This window comes from Camelus ferus, chromosome 11 (genome assembly GCF_009834535.1).
Source record: "Camelus ferus isolate YT-003-E chromosome 11, BCGSAC_Cfer_1.0, whole genome shotgun sequence".
NCBI classification, from domain to species: domain Eukaryota; kingdom Metazoa; phylum Chordata; class Mammalia; order Artiodactyla; family Camelidae; genus Camelus; species Camelus ferus.
In genome coordinates, this window is record NC_045706.1 from 30,604,122 (window position 1) to 30,621,312 (window position 17,191).

Below are 17,191 nucleotides of genomic sequence, written 5' to 3' on the forward strand. Positions count from 1 at the left end.
TCTCCCCAACCCTCCTTTTCTTGTCTCCTCCTCCTTAGCCCAGGACTAAACTTATTGTCATTTGTCAGACCTCTGGGTAATTAGGTGAATTCCAGAAGGGCTGGTTAGACACTGTCTAGAACTGAATTCCTCACTTACCAGAATAGACTTGATTTCTTCAGGAGTAGCTTTGGTGTGGTTCATGAGCATCTCCTGAGCTATGTCCTTTCTGTTTTCTAGCTTATTCATTTTCTCATAGGTGTCAGTATTTAAAAGAGACCATCCAAGAAACTGTGTGAGAGTCTGAAATGGATAAATGTGATTCAATTCTCTAAAATTAAAGGAAAATTGATTTGTAGACAGCAATCTACATGCTTTCCTATCAATCTCCCTTTCACCATCAACAACCCATTCCTGGTTTTAATCTAAGAAAAAAAAAACACACTAATAATCAGCCCCAGATAATAAAATCGACTAAGCCCTTGCTTTTCAAAATGCTCCATGTATCATGAATACTTTATTAGAGGGGAGGAATTATAAAAAAAAAAAAAAAACCAAACAGTAGGATAAAGCACAACCTGAAAATCAGAGAGGGCTGGGGGTGATAGCAAGAATGAGGGGAAATAGAAGGGGAGTGGGGAGAAGGGAGAGAGAAATTTTCCACCCCAATTTCCTAGTATTGGAAAGAATTTTGATTAAACCAGAAGTTCATAGTTTGGCAAAAAACAGTGCAGTTTACGGAAGTCAGGAAAAAATGACAACATCTTGACTACAACCCTATGTGACTCGTGTCTTAATTGCCTTTCAAAAACAGCATTACAGAACAAATTATGCATCCTCTATTATTTCCTGAATTTCATCTATCTCCATTATTTCATAATGGCACTTACCTCAGTAATGTGCTCATCATACTCATCAAAAGGTTTTCCATCCTTCCTGTTGTAAAAGGTGGCTACCCCCACGATGTCTTCTTTCTTGTTGACAATAGGCAGGGACAAGACATTTTTGATGACCCAACCAGTTTCATCTACAGGTCCCTTCTACAAATAATAAAGACCATGAGCTTATTTAAATTATTTTGAAATAATTATAGATTCACAAGATGTTGCAAAAGAAATGTACAGAGAAGTCCCATGTGCCCTTTACCAAGTTTTCTCAATGGTAACATCTTGCATAACCATGGCATACTGTCAAAACCAGGGAACACACACTGGTATGTTCCACGGAGCTTATTCAGATTTCACCAGATTTACATGTATTTATTTGTGCATGTGTGGGGGTGTGTAGGGGTATTTCTGTGCAAAGTCATCACATGTGTAGAGACATGCAAACTCTCCTAGAATCGAGTAAGACCTCATCCATCACCATGAGGCTCCCTTGCACTACCCCTTTATAGCCAACTCCGCCCCCCAACTTGGCTTATTTTTAATTTAAAGAAAGAATAATCTTTGGGTGTTAAATGCACAATTCCTATGTTGTGTCAGAACATGGCTAGGACTGTACAGACGTAAAAGTGTTCTAGTACATTTGGTTAAGTGTCCTAGAATCAAGCGTCTGTATTGGGACAACCCTACCTTCTTCTCTTTGCCTACCCCCACCCCCACCAGCTCTGTGGATGGAAAGTACTTACCTGTGTGTTACCCAGTGTTCCCTGTTCACTATTTCTGTCCTCCAGCATCTGTTTAGCTAATTGCTTATATTAAATTCTCTCTATTGAAACACCTAGTGTAGTTTCTGTCCTCCTGACTGATCCATCAAGATCGTTTTATGTTCTGTAGTGTGGTTCTATTTAGTAAATATCTGTCAAGCCCCTGGGATGTGCCAGGATCGGGGCTAGTTGCTGGGGGTACAAAGATAAATAAATCACGGGCCCTAACTTCCAGGTAACAGTCTAGTGGGGAATGCAGACACGGAAGTTCAGGAGTGTTTCTCAAAGTGTAGTCCAACGATCAACTGATCAGATTTTTTTTTCTTTTTAGCTTGTTTCATCATCTCTGGGCATGCATCCTAGATAAGCCCCCCAGGTAATTCTGACGCCCTCTGAAGCCCAGGAGCCATGGCTTGGCCCCTGCACAGTGCGCAACAAGGCAACGGCAGCCAAGCACTCACCACACCACACTCCTCCCTCCCACCCCTGCTTATTCACTCATCATTAGAGACTCAAGTGAAGTCTCACCTCTCCCATGAAGCTTTCTCTTTTTTCACCCACGTGGAACTTTTCCCTTTCAGAGTTTCATGAGCACTTCTAGCCTGGACCATACAGCTTAGCATTTAGATAATTTCCAAATGCTGCAGAACTGTTGGTTTTTGTACTTGGGGCTATTTCTTAATCTTAACCAAAGAGCTGTTTCATAAACAGTTGAATTCCACATACGTGACTGGACAGTGCTGAGTATATGACGGGGGCTCAGTAAACAACTGCCTTATTAACTGAAGAACTTGTCTTCAGGCTTGGAATGAAAAGCAGAGAAACCAAACCTCAGCACGTAAGTCCTCATGGTCAAAGCTTTGGGAAGAAGACCAGTCAAAGTCTTCATTTTTGGAAAATACTGTGAAGTATTTATATACTTATTTCGTCACATGGACAAGAGACAAAAATCAATAGAAACTGTACTAACTTTGTGCAAAATAACTTCACAACCATAAGCACTTGTGTATGTATTTTTTAAAAGCTTTCAAAATAAGCTTTTCTGACTGCCTCCGTTTTTTTTTTAGTAAATATTCATTTGTTACCTGTTCATGTTCATGTATTTTGGTATTAAGTAGAGCTTATTGACAGAAAAGTGGTAAGATTTAAGAAGATTTAAGAAAAGTTGTAGGACAAAAACTTAAAAATGAGGAAATTCTATGTGCTTTTTCCTGTGAATTAGGATCACCTTAATTGGTGTTAAAGAAAGAGCCCCTCACTCCACTTCAAAGAGCACCCTGAAAATGTCTAGTTCCTAATCCCTGGAAACTGAACAAGTTACTTCACATGGGAAAAAGGCATTAAGCCAGCAGATGGACGTGAGGTTATTAATCAGCTGGTCTTAAAACAGGGAAATTATCCTGGATTTTCCAGGTGGACCTAATGTGATTACAAGGATCCTTAGAGGTAGAAAAGAGTCAGGGTCAAAATCAGAGGAGACATGACAACAGAATCAAGGTCAGGGGGATGCAACTGCTGGCTTTGAAGATGGAAGGGAGCCATGAGCCAAGAAATGCAGGCACCTCCAGAAGCTGAAAAAGATGAGACAGGGTCTCCCCCAGATCCTTTAGAAAGGAACTCAGTCCTGCCAGGACTTTGAATTTAGCCCATTTTGGACTTCTGACGCCAGAACTGTAACTCAGCTGTGCTGCTTTGAAACACTAAGTGGTCATTTGTTACAGCAGCAACAGGAAGCTGATCCACCATGCCCCCAAGGAACGTAGTTTGAGAACCACTGGCTTATCAGGTCTGCTCTGACCGTAGTTCACTATGAATCATTGGTTTGTCCATTAAACTTCTAGGGTGCAAGACTGGTGAGAATAGAGGAGGGTGTGAGCAGGTGGAGAGAGTATGGGAAGGCCTCGAGGGTGGAGGCTGGGTGGGGAAGGGGTCCTTGGGATGATCCACAGGGCTGATGCCCTCAAGGAAAACGGGCCAGGAGCCGAGGAGGCTGACAGCCCATCAAGATGCAGTCCTGGGCCCGGGCTAAGACAGAGGAGGGGAAAGTGTCTTAGACCCCAGTGCAGTCCTAGAAAAGCATGCAGGGCTGTAAGGGATTCCTAGGGCCAACAGCGGGGTCAGAACCATCTGGCGTCTCCCAGGACTAGCCTGTGTTAGTGTCCCGGCCCGTGGGAAGGGTAGCCTTGGCGCTAACAGTTGATTTCTGAACCCAGCCGCCATTGGACGGTCATCTTTCCCACAGGCAGAGGCCTGAGAACCAAGTTTTTATGGGCACCACACTGATGTTTCTTGGGGAGCTGGGAAATTCCTAGGGGCTGGAGGTTTATATGCTGTCAGAGCCCCTGTGGGGCTGCTCCCATGGAAGCCACAGGCCCTTACACCTCAGAGCACAGCCAGTTCTCCTGCCCTCCCTGTTTAGACATTGACTTTAAGGTTCAGACACTTTAGAGAGTCCTTGTCCCCTTTTTCCTGCCTATGGTCTTTCCTGGCACCCAGCTGCCATAGAGGGGTCAGGATTAAGCCTTTGGCTGCAAGGAGGGAGGAGCTGGAGCAAATGCACAAGGAGTCTGCATGTTTCCATGTCAGTGAGCAGAGGGACGAGCGGGCAGAGCCCGGGGAAACCTGCCCTGTAACTGAGCAAGTGTGCAGGCTTCTTGGGGCTGGGCCTGGGCCATTTCTGCTGAGGGCGCACCCCTCACCCGCACCCCCAGGCTGGCTTCACCACGTGGGCAGGGGTGGGGCCCTGGGGGGTGTCTGTGTGAGGGACTAGAACACAGACGCTAGTGGTCCCCACCGGGAGGGCACTCTCTACTCCTGTCTGGGGCAGGGCTCCAACTGGATATTTGTTAAAACAGGACTCAGTACAGCAAGGGCCAGAAAGCAGAGAAGGAGAAGCTGCCAGGCCAAATGCCAGTTCATCCCCTGCAGTCAGGTAGGTAGGGGGTGGGAGGAGGATCTCTGGATGTTGGAGGAGGAAAGATAAAATCAAGAGTCTGATAGCAAGAGAGGCCCCAAGAACCCAACAAGCAGGGGTTTTTTTTTCCTCCCTGTTAACAGCTTCAATAAACTGCAGGGAAGGACCGGGAAAGGGCTGAATCCAGGTGGGAGGATGTATCCAGCTAATCATTCATACAGAGAACATTTACTTAACACGTCTGATGTGCCAGGCACGTTTTAGGCACTAGATGACAAGGGGTGGGAGAGGATGGAGAAATGGCAGGACCTCCCCCCAATCAAATTCTGGGGTGACCACCCCCACCCCATCCCCTTCACTCACCCCCCTCCTTCCTTCCCTGAAGAACCTGCCCCTTGGTGGCCACCAGCCTAGCTAGCCAGGGTGAGCAGGACAGAAGCCCCGTCCAGTGCCTCCTGGTCACCATTGAGCATAGGCCGACTCTGGGGACGGAGCAGGGGCAGAGCTGGCCTTCCTCCCCTAACTGTCTGGTGAGGCCTGGCAGAGGGCAGTTACCTGAAACGTGAAGTATTCATCAGCAGGGGCATTCAGCATGTTACAGATCTGTAAAGCAAGAGGAGACAAAAGTGCTGAAACATCACCTGGTGGAGCCACAAAGCAGAATGAGAAAGAACGCGGGGGCAAGGGTTTCCTCCTTAGCTCTCCTCTGCTCACAGGCAAACCACTCACCCCGGGCCCTCAGCAAGGCCAAGTTTGCTAACAGCACACTGAAGCTGAGACAGGCTGGGACCTGGGACCCTTTACCCCCAAGTGCTTGCATCTGAGCAAACGTCTCCTTGAGAAATAGAATACAAAGCAGCTCTAGGGGTCTAAAAATAACTACCTGCATGGTTAGCTGGGGGCAAATTACAGTAAGATACAAAAAAGGCCACTGCCATTCCTGAGGCGTCTGGAGCAAAAGCAGGGTGCTGACGTGATCCCAGCACAGGGCACCACCTAAGCCACCCCTCCAGCCCCACCCACTGACCCACCCCTCTCCTCACCCCATTTAAGGAACCAGCTCGCCCCTCCCACCCAACCCCAACCCTGTAGCAAACGAACAAGGGCACCTGTTTCTTGTTTTCCATCCCTCCTGCAGCAGCACGAGTCCCAATAAAGCCTTGCCTGAATTTCTCCTTTGGCCTCTTACCAATTGCTATTGATTAAAGAGACCTGGGTGGGTAACAGAGTTAGCTTCTCTTCTGCTATTAAGTCATTGGATGACATTTAGTCCTATCTCTGACCCTTCCTACTCTCTCAGCCTCTAAGGATTCTTCTTCCAAAGTGAAAGCAACTACCTCTTCAGACCAAGAAGAAGAGGAAGCTAAGAGAAAGGCCTTTCTGCCCAGGGAAAGTGTGGCCGCAATCTTCTTTCTTTCCTTTTGTTTCCTTTCTTTCTTTTTTTTCTGATATGGGATCTGGGTGGAAGAAGATGGCTAAGGTGCAGGAAGCAAAAGGCAGACAGCCGTTTAGGGACACCAAGGTAAATATTCACTATGACCTAACCTAATTATTTAAGAGATGGGGCCTCCAAGAATCTTTCAATGCTATTTTCTGGATAATAAAAATGACCTGCAATTTGAATCTTAATTATTTGTACATTTTTGACACTCCTCTAAACTGCTTGAAACTTTTCCTTTTAGCTTTTTCAAACTTTTCCCTTGATAATTTTCTCACAAACCCTTTTTAACAGAGTAAAGTCAGGCTTTCGGGCGAGCTGGGCCTCGCCGGACTTAGGGGAACACATGCCCACAGTGTTCTCACTAAGCCAGTAAATCCCAGCTCTGAATGCAAAACAGCAGACTTCAGTGACTTTTTAGAGTTGAAAACATTAGACATTAAAAACGAAAATTAGTTTGTAGAACTACATTTGTAGAATTGGAAGCATTCAATACAGGATCAAACCAAGCTGGACTCAATTTGACCTATAAACTTAAGAGATGGGAGGGAGAGAGGATTTTTGGATATTGAGTAAAAAGCTTGGTCTCTAGGACCTTGACCCGACTGTAGATGTTCTCTGGAGGCCTGAAAAGTCTGGACTAAAACAGATATTGTCGATGGAAAGGTCAGAAAAAGAGAACTAAACTGCTTCTTGCCTCTTTACAACACACCTAAAGGATGCTCAGCCAATCAGTTCATGTTACTCAATTTAGATCATAAAATTAATGCATAGCACAAATGAATCCTTAAATTCCTAAGCTATATCTAATAACAAAAACTTTGCAAGATTTTCACACTTGCTTTGTAAGAGTAATACAAAAATAGCTGACATGGCTCAACCACTCTCAGAAAGCACTTCTCTTGTGCCAGAGGGGCCCCAGCGTTAGTGTAGTGGGTGTAGAAGCCTGCTCCTCCCTACTCACCTGATGATTCGATCTTCAGGAATTTGGTGAGCAAGTTGTTAAACTGTTGGAAGCTTGAAATCCCCACGGTGGAGCAACAACATGGCAACTGGCAAATGATACAAATGAGGGCTTTCCCCACCCCTCGCCGGGAGAGGTGATCCACCAGCACCCTCCCCAGACATCCCAGATCTAGTTTCAGTCCACGAATTTGAACAACATCACAACCTCTTGGAGCTTCTACTTCTTCATCTTTGAGAGGAAAAGCTTGAACTTAATTGTGAAAATGCCTTCCAACTTTAAAATGCTATGATTCAAAGAATCTTATATAACTTTGGTGGGAAGAAATAGCCTTTTATTAAGACCCATTTGTGGATTTGAGCCAATTTAAGGATAATTAAAAATTACCAAAAATGGAATGATTTCTTCTCCTTATGGTTGTGAGCAATAGCCTCTGAATTTGGTATTAAAGCTATGTCTCATAGTGAATATTTACCTTGGTGACCGTAAAAGGCTGTCTGGCTTTTTCTTCCTGCACCTTAGCCATCTTCTTCCACCCAGATCCCACATAAGAAAGAAAGAAAAAGAAAGAAAGAAAGGAAAGAAAGAAAGGAAAGAAGGAAAGGAAGGAAGGAAGGAAGAGGAAAGAAAGAAAAGAAAGAAAGAAAGAAAGAAAGAAAGAAAGAAAGAAAGAAAGAAAGAAAGAAAGAAAGAAAGGAAACAAAAGAAAAGAAAGAAAACAAAAGAAAAGAAAGAAAACAAAAGAAAAGAAAGAAAACAAAAGAAAAGAAAAAATTGCGGCCACACCTTCCCCGGGCAGGAAGGCCTTTCTCTTAGCTTCCTCCTCTCCTTGGTCTGAACAGCTAGTTGCAAGTATGTATTTTTAATGTTGTCTGTCTTCTGTGCTGTTCCTGTAAGTTTGCTATTAAAATACATTAAAGTATTAAATACATACATACCCAGATTGGTCAAGGGATTTGCCCAAGGCAGGCCTGGGTCATTGCACCTGGGGCTTCTGAGTCACAGCCTCTTGCTCTCTTCCCCAGAACCCACCCCCATATTACAGGAGGCCCCAGGGATGGCACTGGGCTGGCTGGGTCTGCTGAAATGTTTGATATCCTCTAGGCCAGTGGGTTTCAGCCAGGGGTGATTTTACCCTCCAGGGACACTTAGCAAATATCTGAGACATTTTGGATTGCCACAAGCAGGGTGGTGCTACTGGTACCTAATGGGTAGAGGGCAAGGAGGCTGCTAAAAACCCTACAAAGCAGAGGACAGCCCCCCACTACAGTGAATTATCTAGCCCCAAATGTCAGTAGTGGCAAGTGTGAGAAATCCTGTACTACACACAAAAAGTATATTTTTAGTGCATCCTGCCTCTTACAAGTACATAGTATAGGGTGACACATTTGAGAGTGACAAGGAAGACTATTAATAACTCATGAGGACAACAGGCATAAATAGAGGTTGTTCCATTGGGATATATGTTCACCCCATATGCTCCAAATGGGATATATGTTCACCCCAGTTCTGGAGTCCCGGGAAATGGCTCTAGTCTCTGAAAATCACTCAGGGAATGCTAATTTGCCTGATGAGCAATTTGGTGAGAAATACCTTAAACTAGATTTACACCGGTTTGCCATCAGTCTTGGGCTACCAGCAGAAGGGATAAGAGCCAGGGTGGGGCCAAGGGCAGGAGCTGAGATCTGAAAGGCAGCAGTAAAGAAAATGCAGTGAATCTGTGACAGAACCAAAATCTGGGGGGGGTGGGGGGGTGGAATTCCTCCTCAGCTTTGGGAATTGGCTTTGGCAAATTGGTTAAATGGTAAATTGATGACATGGCAGTGAACCATTCAATGAGTTGGCTTTTGATGTGTTAGCTTTCTCCAAATTCATTTTTGGACAATAATATGCTTATCTAGGAAACATCTAGAAGAGAAGAGGTGCTTAAAAAGTGGGGCACACATTCCTTTATACTGGCTGTGGCAGCTTTGGGAGCATCGGACTTGATAAAAGTTCTAAATAGGGGCCTGGGAGATGGGCTGCCAGCAAACTGAGGACTGGGAGCAGTGGTCAAGCTATTTGGCTATTTGGTGAGGCTGAAAATTTTTGTGGTATCTGTGGATTCAGTTAGGAATGAATTGGAATGTTTTGGTCATTACTACCAAGTCGACAATGCTATTTAAAAAGATTTCAATTATTCTGGAGCAATTTTGAAAATATGACATTTGTTAGTACACATTGCTGTTTATTCTTAACAGACGTAAGATTGCTTCTCTCTTCTTTTTCTTTTCTTCCCCTTTGGCATGTCTCTAAACTGAGGAAAGAGATCATGTCAGCTGTGAGGCCAGCTAGTCCTGTCACCAGCCAAGCCCAGGGTTTAGTCACCAACAAGGTCCAGGGTTTAAAAACCCTAGAACGAAACATCCCTATGTATACAGATTACCTTGCAGTCACAACAGAATTTTCCTTACTCTGCTACCATTCTGAACCCAGAAATTTTCACAGTCAACAGAGGCAAATTTGTGACAGTAAAAGAGAAAACTTTTACTAGACCACCTAGATTTCATTTCACTTTCCCTATGGCCCTTGGGTGACTCTTTCAGTCACTGTAACGTATGTGCCTATTTACTCTGTAATGAAGATGCGTGAACACTGACAAAAACATCACGACAACGCCAAAGGAAAACAACTCTGCAAATAAATGCTGTAAAAAAATGTTTTTTTTTAGAAACTTGGGTTTGAAGGGGGAAGAAAGAAAATGGCCAACATAAAAAAATGTTGAAAGCATCGAACGTTCTTCCCGGGAGTAATCTTGCTGCCCCAAATCTGACACAGACAGTGGAGAAACCCAGCTAGGGAGAGAAGCAGCCATGAGAAAGAAGAAAAGCCAGGTGGAGGCCAAGTGGGAAAGCTCTGGGGACCCTGGTCCTCTGGCCTGGAGGCCTGTGGGACCTACCAGAGACCTCTTGCTTGTTGTCTTCCCACCCCTGACCTCTCTTAGCCAGAGCTGCCCAAATGTGCACCCCATCCCAGCCCCACCTGAGAGCCCAGGGCAAAAATCTTCATTTCTTCTATCAACTCACTACATTTTGCACCGCAATTAGCAAGTTCTTTCTTTATGCATTTTTCTTTTTTGTCAGTAATGTTCCACGTGTCAAAAGTCTTGACCAAGGGAACTGGACTGGACTTAATATCAAATTGAACCCAGCATGATTCACAGTCACAAACTGCCAAAGGATGTCTGAACGGTGTGTGGCTGCAGAATAAGAAGTTAGGAGATGGATCAATCCTTCACATGTAGACCAAATATTTTCTTGTAGAGTTGAGGAGTCTCTAGTTCACCTACATTCGACGGCCAGGATGCCTCTCTCCTATGTCCTGTGCCAAAGTGGCCACCTCACCCTTACCTGGGGGATTCTTGCTTTCTACAAGTGTTCCGATCTCTTAGCTAAGAAGTTTCCTCCACCATTATTTAAGATTTAAAGTTGTTCAATAACTTACAAATCCATTTTCAGCAACGTATGTTGGCAACCCACTAACAAGCGTCCAGTGGTCTGCGGGAGGGGTCCTTGAGGAAGATTAGAAGAAAGAAAATCATTGCTAGACAGAGAAATGCACCACGTGCAGAAATAAAAGGGCAACGTCTGCAGCTGTTTCATGACAATACTCACGGAATGACTTTGATCTCTTCTTTTCCATGTAAAATGTAATCGATGATTTTGTAAAAGATGACTTCCTAAGAGCAAAGAGAGAATACGAGAAAAATCTTACTTCCCAAAGAAAACACTTTCCCTTAATGAACTTATACTTTAAAATTTCAATAGTGCTGTATTTCCCAACGACATTTCTCTGCACAATATAAATGACTAAACTACTCATATCCTAATGCAAGCTTGTAATAAGACTAGAAATATTATTGGCCACTTATCAACAAGCCTGTTGAACTGATTTTAGAACATTGAATTCACCCAAACAGCTTCTAGAGGGATCTTGGTTTCTCTTTTAATTTCCTTCCATTAATTTCTTTTAATTTCTTTCTATTGTCCAGAAATCCCTGACTGATCACTTCAGTGGAACAAGTCATGGAATTTCTCAACCTCAGTGTTTTCCCTGCCCAGCTGTGCAGTGAGCACTTACCCCCTTCCAGCACTCGCTTATTTGAACAGGTGTCTCAGAGACAGGATTCGGTGGCTACTTTGTCAAAATTGGAAGAGACTTGAGAACTAGTCTCTCTACTTCTTTGGGCAGATGAAGAGCCCGAATATTCCATCCCATACCTTTCCTTTGCTGTGTGCTGGGGACAAGGTAGTAAACAAGCTTCCCGTGAAGCTTGCAGTCAAAGGAGAAATTTAACCCAACCCTTCCCTAGAGACCCCAATCCAGTGTGTAGAAGAGGCCTTGGGCACAGTGTGTTTAAAAAACTATGCAGGAGGCTCTAATTGCATTCCCTCCCTATTGAAAAGCACTGATCCACCAGATCCTGGCTTCACAGGAAAGGAAACTGAGAAGTTAAACAATGAGTTAAGGTGAGGGTCATCCAGCTGGCTTGGGGCAGAGCTGAGACTTGAACCTCAGACTCCCTGTCCAGTGCTCTTTCTACTGCTCCAAGGTCTCCCAGGAAGTTATAGGACTAGAACCCAGTACTTCTTGGGTCAATGCTCTTTCCCCTATGTATGGCCTCCTCTGGTTTTAGCCCCTGGTACCATGCACAGATATCACCAAGGAAGATGTTTGCACTTACTCTGCCATCTGGTGTCTTTGGACCTTTATAAGGCTCGACTTCTCCAAGCTTGACTGGCCATTCATCATAGAATTCCTGGAGGCAATCATATTTAAACATTATTAAGCAAACTGTTCTGTGACTTACCATATCTTACATAAGTGTCATGTATTGGCATGTTTTATGTTAATTTATAATTCTGGAATTTTGAAGCTCTCTTCCAGCAATACTGCTTATGAACTTGTGACTGTCAACAAGTCAGCCTCTTTAATCTATAAAATGGGGATAATAATGGAATGTATACTATAAGGTCATTGTGTGGATTAAATGAATAACACAGAGCACCTACTCTGACACACAGTTAAAAGCCCTCAATAGATAAAGGCTCTTTTATAGACAATTAAACTAAATCCAGAAAGGGTAAGAGGTTTGGCCAAGGTCAGCAGAGTGGCCAGCAGTTTGGGTTGCCTTACTCAACATTCATTCTCTGCCTCTTCCCTGCTAACGGAACTTGATTTTATTTAGGTATCAGGTGGTAATTTGTTCAGAGAAGCCCGAGAGTGGTCTATACAAGGTGCCGGGATTAGTTTGAGGGCAGGTATGTGGCCCAGTGCTGGACAATGAAGAAAGGGAAGAAGTCTGCCAAGGGGCTTCTGCGGGAAGGTTTTCTTCCGACAAAAAGTAATGACGGGAGTGGGTATAGCTTAGTGGTAGAGCGTATGCTCAACATGCACGAGGTGCTGGGTTCAATCCCAAGTACCTCCATTAATATAAAGGAAAAGTAATAAAAATGGTATTTGTAGGAAATGTCTTCAAATTCTGTCAAGGCTATGCATTTTGAGCTGCAATAGCTATCTTGCCACCATAAGAAGAGACCTCATTAGCTATGCTGAAAGTAGCAAAGATTTTAACAGGAAAAAAATGAAAAGTGCCTAGGACTTTACACTGAGCTCTGAATTAACCAGCCTTAGAACTGCCCTACTTTGGAACACCTTCTTAAATGAGATAATAACCATAATATTATTAAAGATGCTTTTAGCTGGGTCTGATGTTATTTTCAGAAGTAATCAATAATCAATACATGCAGTTAGAAAGTCCCAGAGCCAGGATCAGAACACAGCTCTTCTGACACTTGATCCTATGTTTATCCACTTAGAACAATTACCATGAAAAAATAATTTCCAATCACATGGGGAGTAATAAACATAAATGATATGGTATTCATCAATTATGTTGTACTAGGAGAACTCCAACACAATTAATGAAGTAAGATGAGAAATGAGCATTATATTGTGTGAATAATAGTAAATATTTCATTATTTCTACTTTAAAATAATTTTAACTTTTCAGAATATAAATCCTCAAACTGGTCATGATAATATAGTTTATTATTATGCCTTACTATGTGCTAGATACCACAAAGATACAGATTAGGTAGATATGAATATATAATTTCTAAATAATCTCAAACCCTCACAACTGATGAGAGATGTCTTCATTTTACACATGAGTAAACCAAGAATCAAGAAGGTTAAAAGAACTTGCTGAAGGTGAGGAGAGTGTGTGCTTAGCATGAACAAGGTCCTGGGTTCAATCCCCAGTACTTCCATATAAACAAACAAACAAACCTAATTACCTCCCCATCACCATCAAAAACAAACAAACAAAAAAGTAAAATAAAAGGATCTTTAAATTTTAAAAAAAGAACTTGCTGAAAAGAAAGAGTCAAAGAACTGTCACTACCCGAATTCGAGACTTACTATACAGCTACAGTAATCAAGAGAGTGTGATACTGGTGAAAGAATAGACAAAAAATCAGTGGAACAGAGTAGAGAACCCAGAAATAGACAAAGACAAATATAATCAACTGGTCTTTGGCAAAGGAGCAAAGGCAATGAAGAAAGAATAGTCTTTTCAACAATTGTACTGGAACAACTGGACATCCACATGCAAAAAGATGAGTTTAGACATAGATCTCACGACTTTCACAAAAAATAACTCAAAATGGATCATAGACCTAATTGGAAAATATAAAATTATAAAACTTCTGGAAGATGACATAGGAGAAAATCTAAGTGAACTTGTGTTTGGTGGGATTTTTTAGAAACATCAAGAAATGAAAAAATTAGACTTCATTAAAATGCAAAACTTCTGCTCTGCAAAAGATGCTGAAAAGATAAGCCACATACTAGAAGAGAATATTTGCAAAACACATATCCGGTACAGGATTTGTATTCAAAATATATAACTCTTAAAACTGAATGATAAAAAAGAAAAACCAATTAAAAAGTGGGCAAAAGACCTGAGCAGACATTTCACTAAAGAAGACCTACAGATGGAAAATAAGCATATGAAAAAATACCTACATCACATGTCATGAGAAAATGCAAATTAAAAAAACAATGAGATACCACTGTACACCTACTAGAATGACCTAAATCTGGAACACTGACAACACCAAATGCTGGCAAGGATGTGGAGCAACAGGAACTTTCAGTTATTGCCAGTGGGAATGCATAATGGCACAGCCACTTTGGAAGACAATCTAGCTGTTTCTTACAAAGCTAAACAGTCTCATCACATTTTCTAGCATTAGCCCTCCTTGGTATTTACCCAAAGGAGGTAAAAACTTATGTCCACACAAAAATCTACACACAATATTAATAGCAGCTTTACTCATAATTGCCAAAATTTGGAAGCAACCAAGATATCCTTCAGTAGGTGAATGGATAAGCAAACTATGGTGTATCCAGACAATGGAATATTATTCAGCATCAAAAAGAAATGAGCTCTCAAGCCATGAAAACACATGGAGGAAATGTAAGTGCATATTGCTAAGGGAGATCGTTTAATCTGAAAAGGCTGTATATTGTATGATTCCAACTATATGGCATTATGGAGAAGACAAAGCTATAGAGGGAGTAAAAATATCAGTAGTTGCCAGGGGCTTGGGGTAGGGACAGGGAAGGACGAACAGGTGGAGCACAGAGAGTCTGCAGGGTAGGGAAACTGTTCTGTATGCTATTAATGGCAGATATATGACTATGTATTTGTCAAAACCCATAAAACTGTACAATACAAAGAGCTGAACCCCCAAAGTAAACTGTGGAATTTAGTTAGTAATAACATATCAATATTGATTCATCAACTGTAACAAATGTACAACATCAAGGCAAGATGTTAATAATATGGGAAAGGCGGAGTGGTAGGGAAGAAAGAAGACACATATGGAAAAACCTCTGATCTTTCTGCTCATTTTTTCTGTAAACTTAAAATTACCCTAAAAGAATAAAGTCTGTTAATTATTTTTTTAAAGACTTGTTGAAGACATATAGCTAGGAAGTGGAAAAACCAAGCTAGATCTTTTTTACTTCAAAATGCACGTTTTTACCTCGATACAATACTTTCTTGGCACTGGTTCTTACAATCTATGGTAACTGGTAGTTTACATAGTGTATCCATTTTTTAAATGGATCACATTTCATGTGATGTGCATTTTATAGGTGATTTTAGGTGAGATAAAATGTACAGAACAGTGACCTTCTCCTTGGTCATGTCCAGCAGTCCGATAGAGTATCGTTCGCAGTTCAGATATGTCCTAACAGTGTAGAGCGCTTTGTGAAACTGTCGCTCAACATCTGTGAGCTCTTCAAATACTTTGTTGGCTGACCACATAAGGATCTGAAATTAGGTATTAAAAAGAAAACAGTTAGAACAAAACACACTATAAAGAACTAGAGTAGAGTCAGAAGAAAACCAGAGGTGCATCAAATAAAATGAATACGTATCAACAAACATTGCAATTCCATTTTTGAATGTGTACACATCCAACAAACTGCTCAGATTCTCTGAGTGGGATGATGAGCAGACCTCTGCAAGGCTGTGGGTTTATGAAAAGGGAGAGGCCATGCTTGGTCCCCATGTCCCAATGTTTTGTCTCCAAAGGGCAAATGATCTAACAATAACTGCAGGAAGTGCTTCAAGATGGTGGAATAGAAGGGCGCGGAGCTCACCCTCTCCCACAAATAACAGTAAATGCAGAGACGGTCCCTGGGCAGAGGGTCCAGTACTGGTGGCCCACTGGCTCTTTCTGGCCCTCATGGGGAGAAAGCCAGATGCCTCCTTCCATGCATCTTGAGCTAGTCAAAGGTTACCTGACCTGGACAGTTAGAATGGGATGGGACCTTGGAAGCTCCATCCCAACCACCCTCTCACCATCGTACTAATGAAGAAACTGAGGTCCACAGAGCAATCCAGACTCAGGTAGCCTGGCTACCAGTGGTGTTCTTCAAGGAGGCAACATACTTCAGAGGACTGATACGCTTCTCAAAGTAATACCTTTACTACGTACCAGGATCTGCCAAGAGCTTTATGCAAGCTAATTCATCTAATGACCATTTAATAGTCACAACAACCATGTGGGGTAGATACTATAATTATCATCGCCACCTCACAGAGGAAGGAACCACCGCTACCCAGGATATAGACTGAAGAAAGCAAGTCATCTGTACCTACAGACAGAGGGGCAGGAAGGCCAGGTGTGAGGGCAGGGAGGGGACCATGAGAGGACACTGAGGATGGAAGTTTGGGGATCTGCTCTCTGTGGCTTAAACCTCCACAAGTGATAGGAAGTGTCTGTGCTTGTTGCCTCTGGGTCCCTTTGTCAGCTGGTCCGCATGGAGTGACTAATGTCACCTCCCCTTTACCTGGCTTCTTCGGGATTCAATATTGTACAGGTAGTTGGTATGATGAAGCTTTAGGATGATAGAAACAAAGTTGAGGTATTTGGAAAAGACCTACAGATGGCAGAGAAAAACAAATGAGGGGTGACGTCTTACTTTCAGTTATACAGCAAATAAATTTCCTGAGCCTCTGATGGGATGCCCAGGATTAGCGTTACCTCCTCATCCTGTTTGGAAAATTCAGCTGCTTCAACTTTGTTAACTGCCATAACCACAGCAAGAACTTCCTTGCCCATCGTGATGGGGGTAGCCAGCAGGTTCCTAGTGACATACCCAGTTTGTTTGTCCATGAAGTCAGAAAAATGGTTGTTCTGAAAGATATATTCACACATTTGCCAAAGTAGCACAGAACCATGGAGTGCAGATCTAGGAATGGCAAGAGATCACTCCCTCTAGTCTAAGTCGTACCGACAGATAACCAGGGCCCCAGCACATGGGTCCCAAACAAACATTCCCACCCACCTCCCATCTTCTGATTGTGTGGAATGAAACTGCCCATTTTGGAATGAGCATGTCCCATCTGAGCTACAGCCTCTCCAGGTTAGGCTGAGGTTGGGCCAGGAGAAAAGAGGTGATGCTGTGGCCAAGTGGAAAGTGAGGTTCTCAGAGGAGGGGAGGGCAGGATTATAATAGGCAGAAAGTATGTGCCAGAAAGAGCACAGCTGGGATTCCAGGTCTACTTCATAGAGCTCTTCTTTTTTAATTGAAATATATTTGATTTACAACGTTGTGTTAGTTTCTAGTTTACAGCAGAGTGATTCAGTTATACACACACATATTCTTTTCCATTATAAGTTATCATAA

General features: G+C 42.7%; 1 protein-coding gene across 3 annotated transcripts in view; it reads right to left on the reverse strand.

Moving 5' to 3' along the window:
• PDE6C (phosphodiesterase 6C) overlaps nucleotides 1–17,191 on the reverse strand; it is a 60,077-nt gene that overhangs the window by 30,216 nt on the left and 12,670 nt on the right. For all 3 annotated transcript variants that reach the window (XM_032491295.1, XM_032491294.1, XM_032491296.1), the window contains 9 exons: nucleotides 16,546–16,698; nucleotides 16,352–16,441; nucleotides 15,186–15,326; nucleotides 11,667–11,741; nucleotides 10,597–10,661; nucleotides 10,427–10,493; nucleotides 5,097–5,144; nucleotides 870–1,019; nucleotides 139–282 (listed from right to left, as the gene is read on the reverse strand). In XM_032491295.1, the coding sequence (XP_032347186.1) occupies nucleotides 139–282; nucleotides 870–1,019; nucleotides 5,097–5,144; nucleotides 10,427–10,493; nucleotides 10,597–10,661; nucleotides 11,667–11,741; nucleotides 15,186–15,326; nucleotides 16,352–16,441; nucleotides 16,546–16,677 (912 nt within the window). In that variant the 5' untranslated portion in view covers nucleotides 16,678–16,698. The remainder of the gene's footprint in view (nucleotides 1–138; nucleotides 283–869; nucleotides 1,020–5,096; nucleotides 5,145–10,426; nucleotides 10,494–10,596; nucleotides 10,662–11,666; nucleotides 11,742–15,185; nucleotides 15,327–16,351; nucleotides 16,442–16,545; nucleotides 16,699–17,191) is intronic.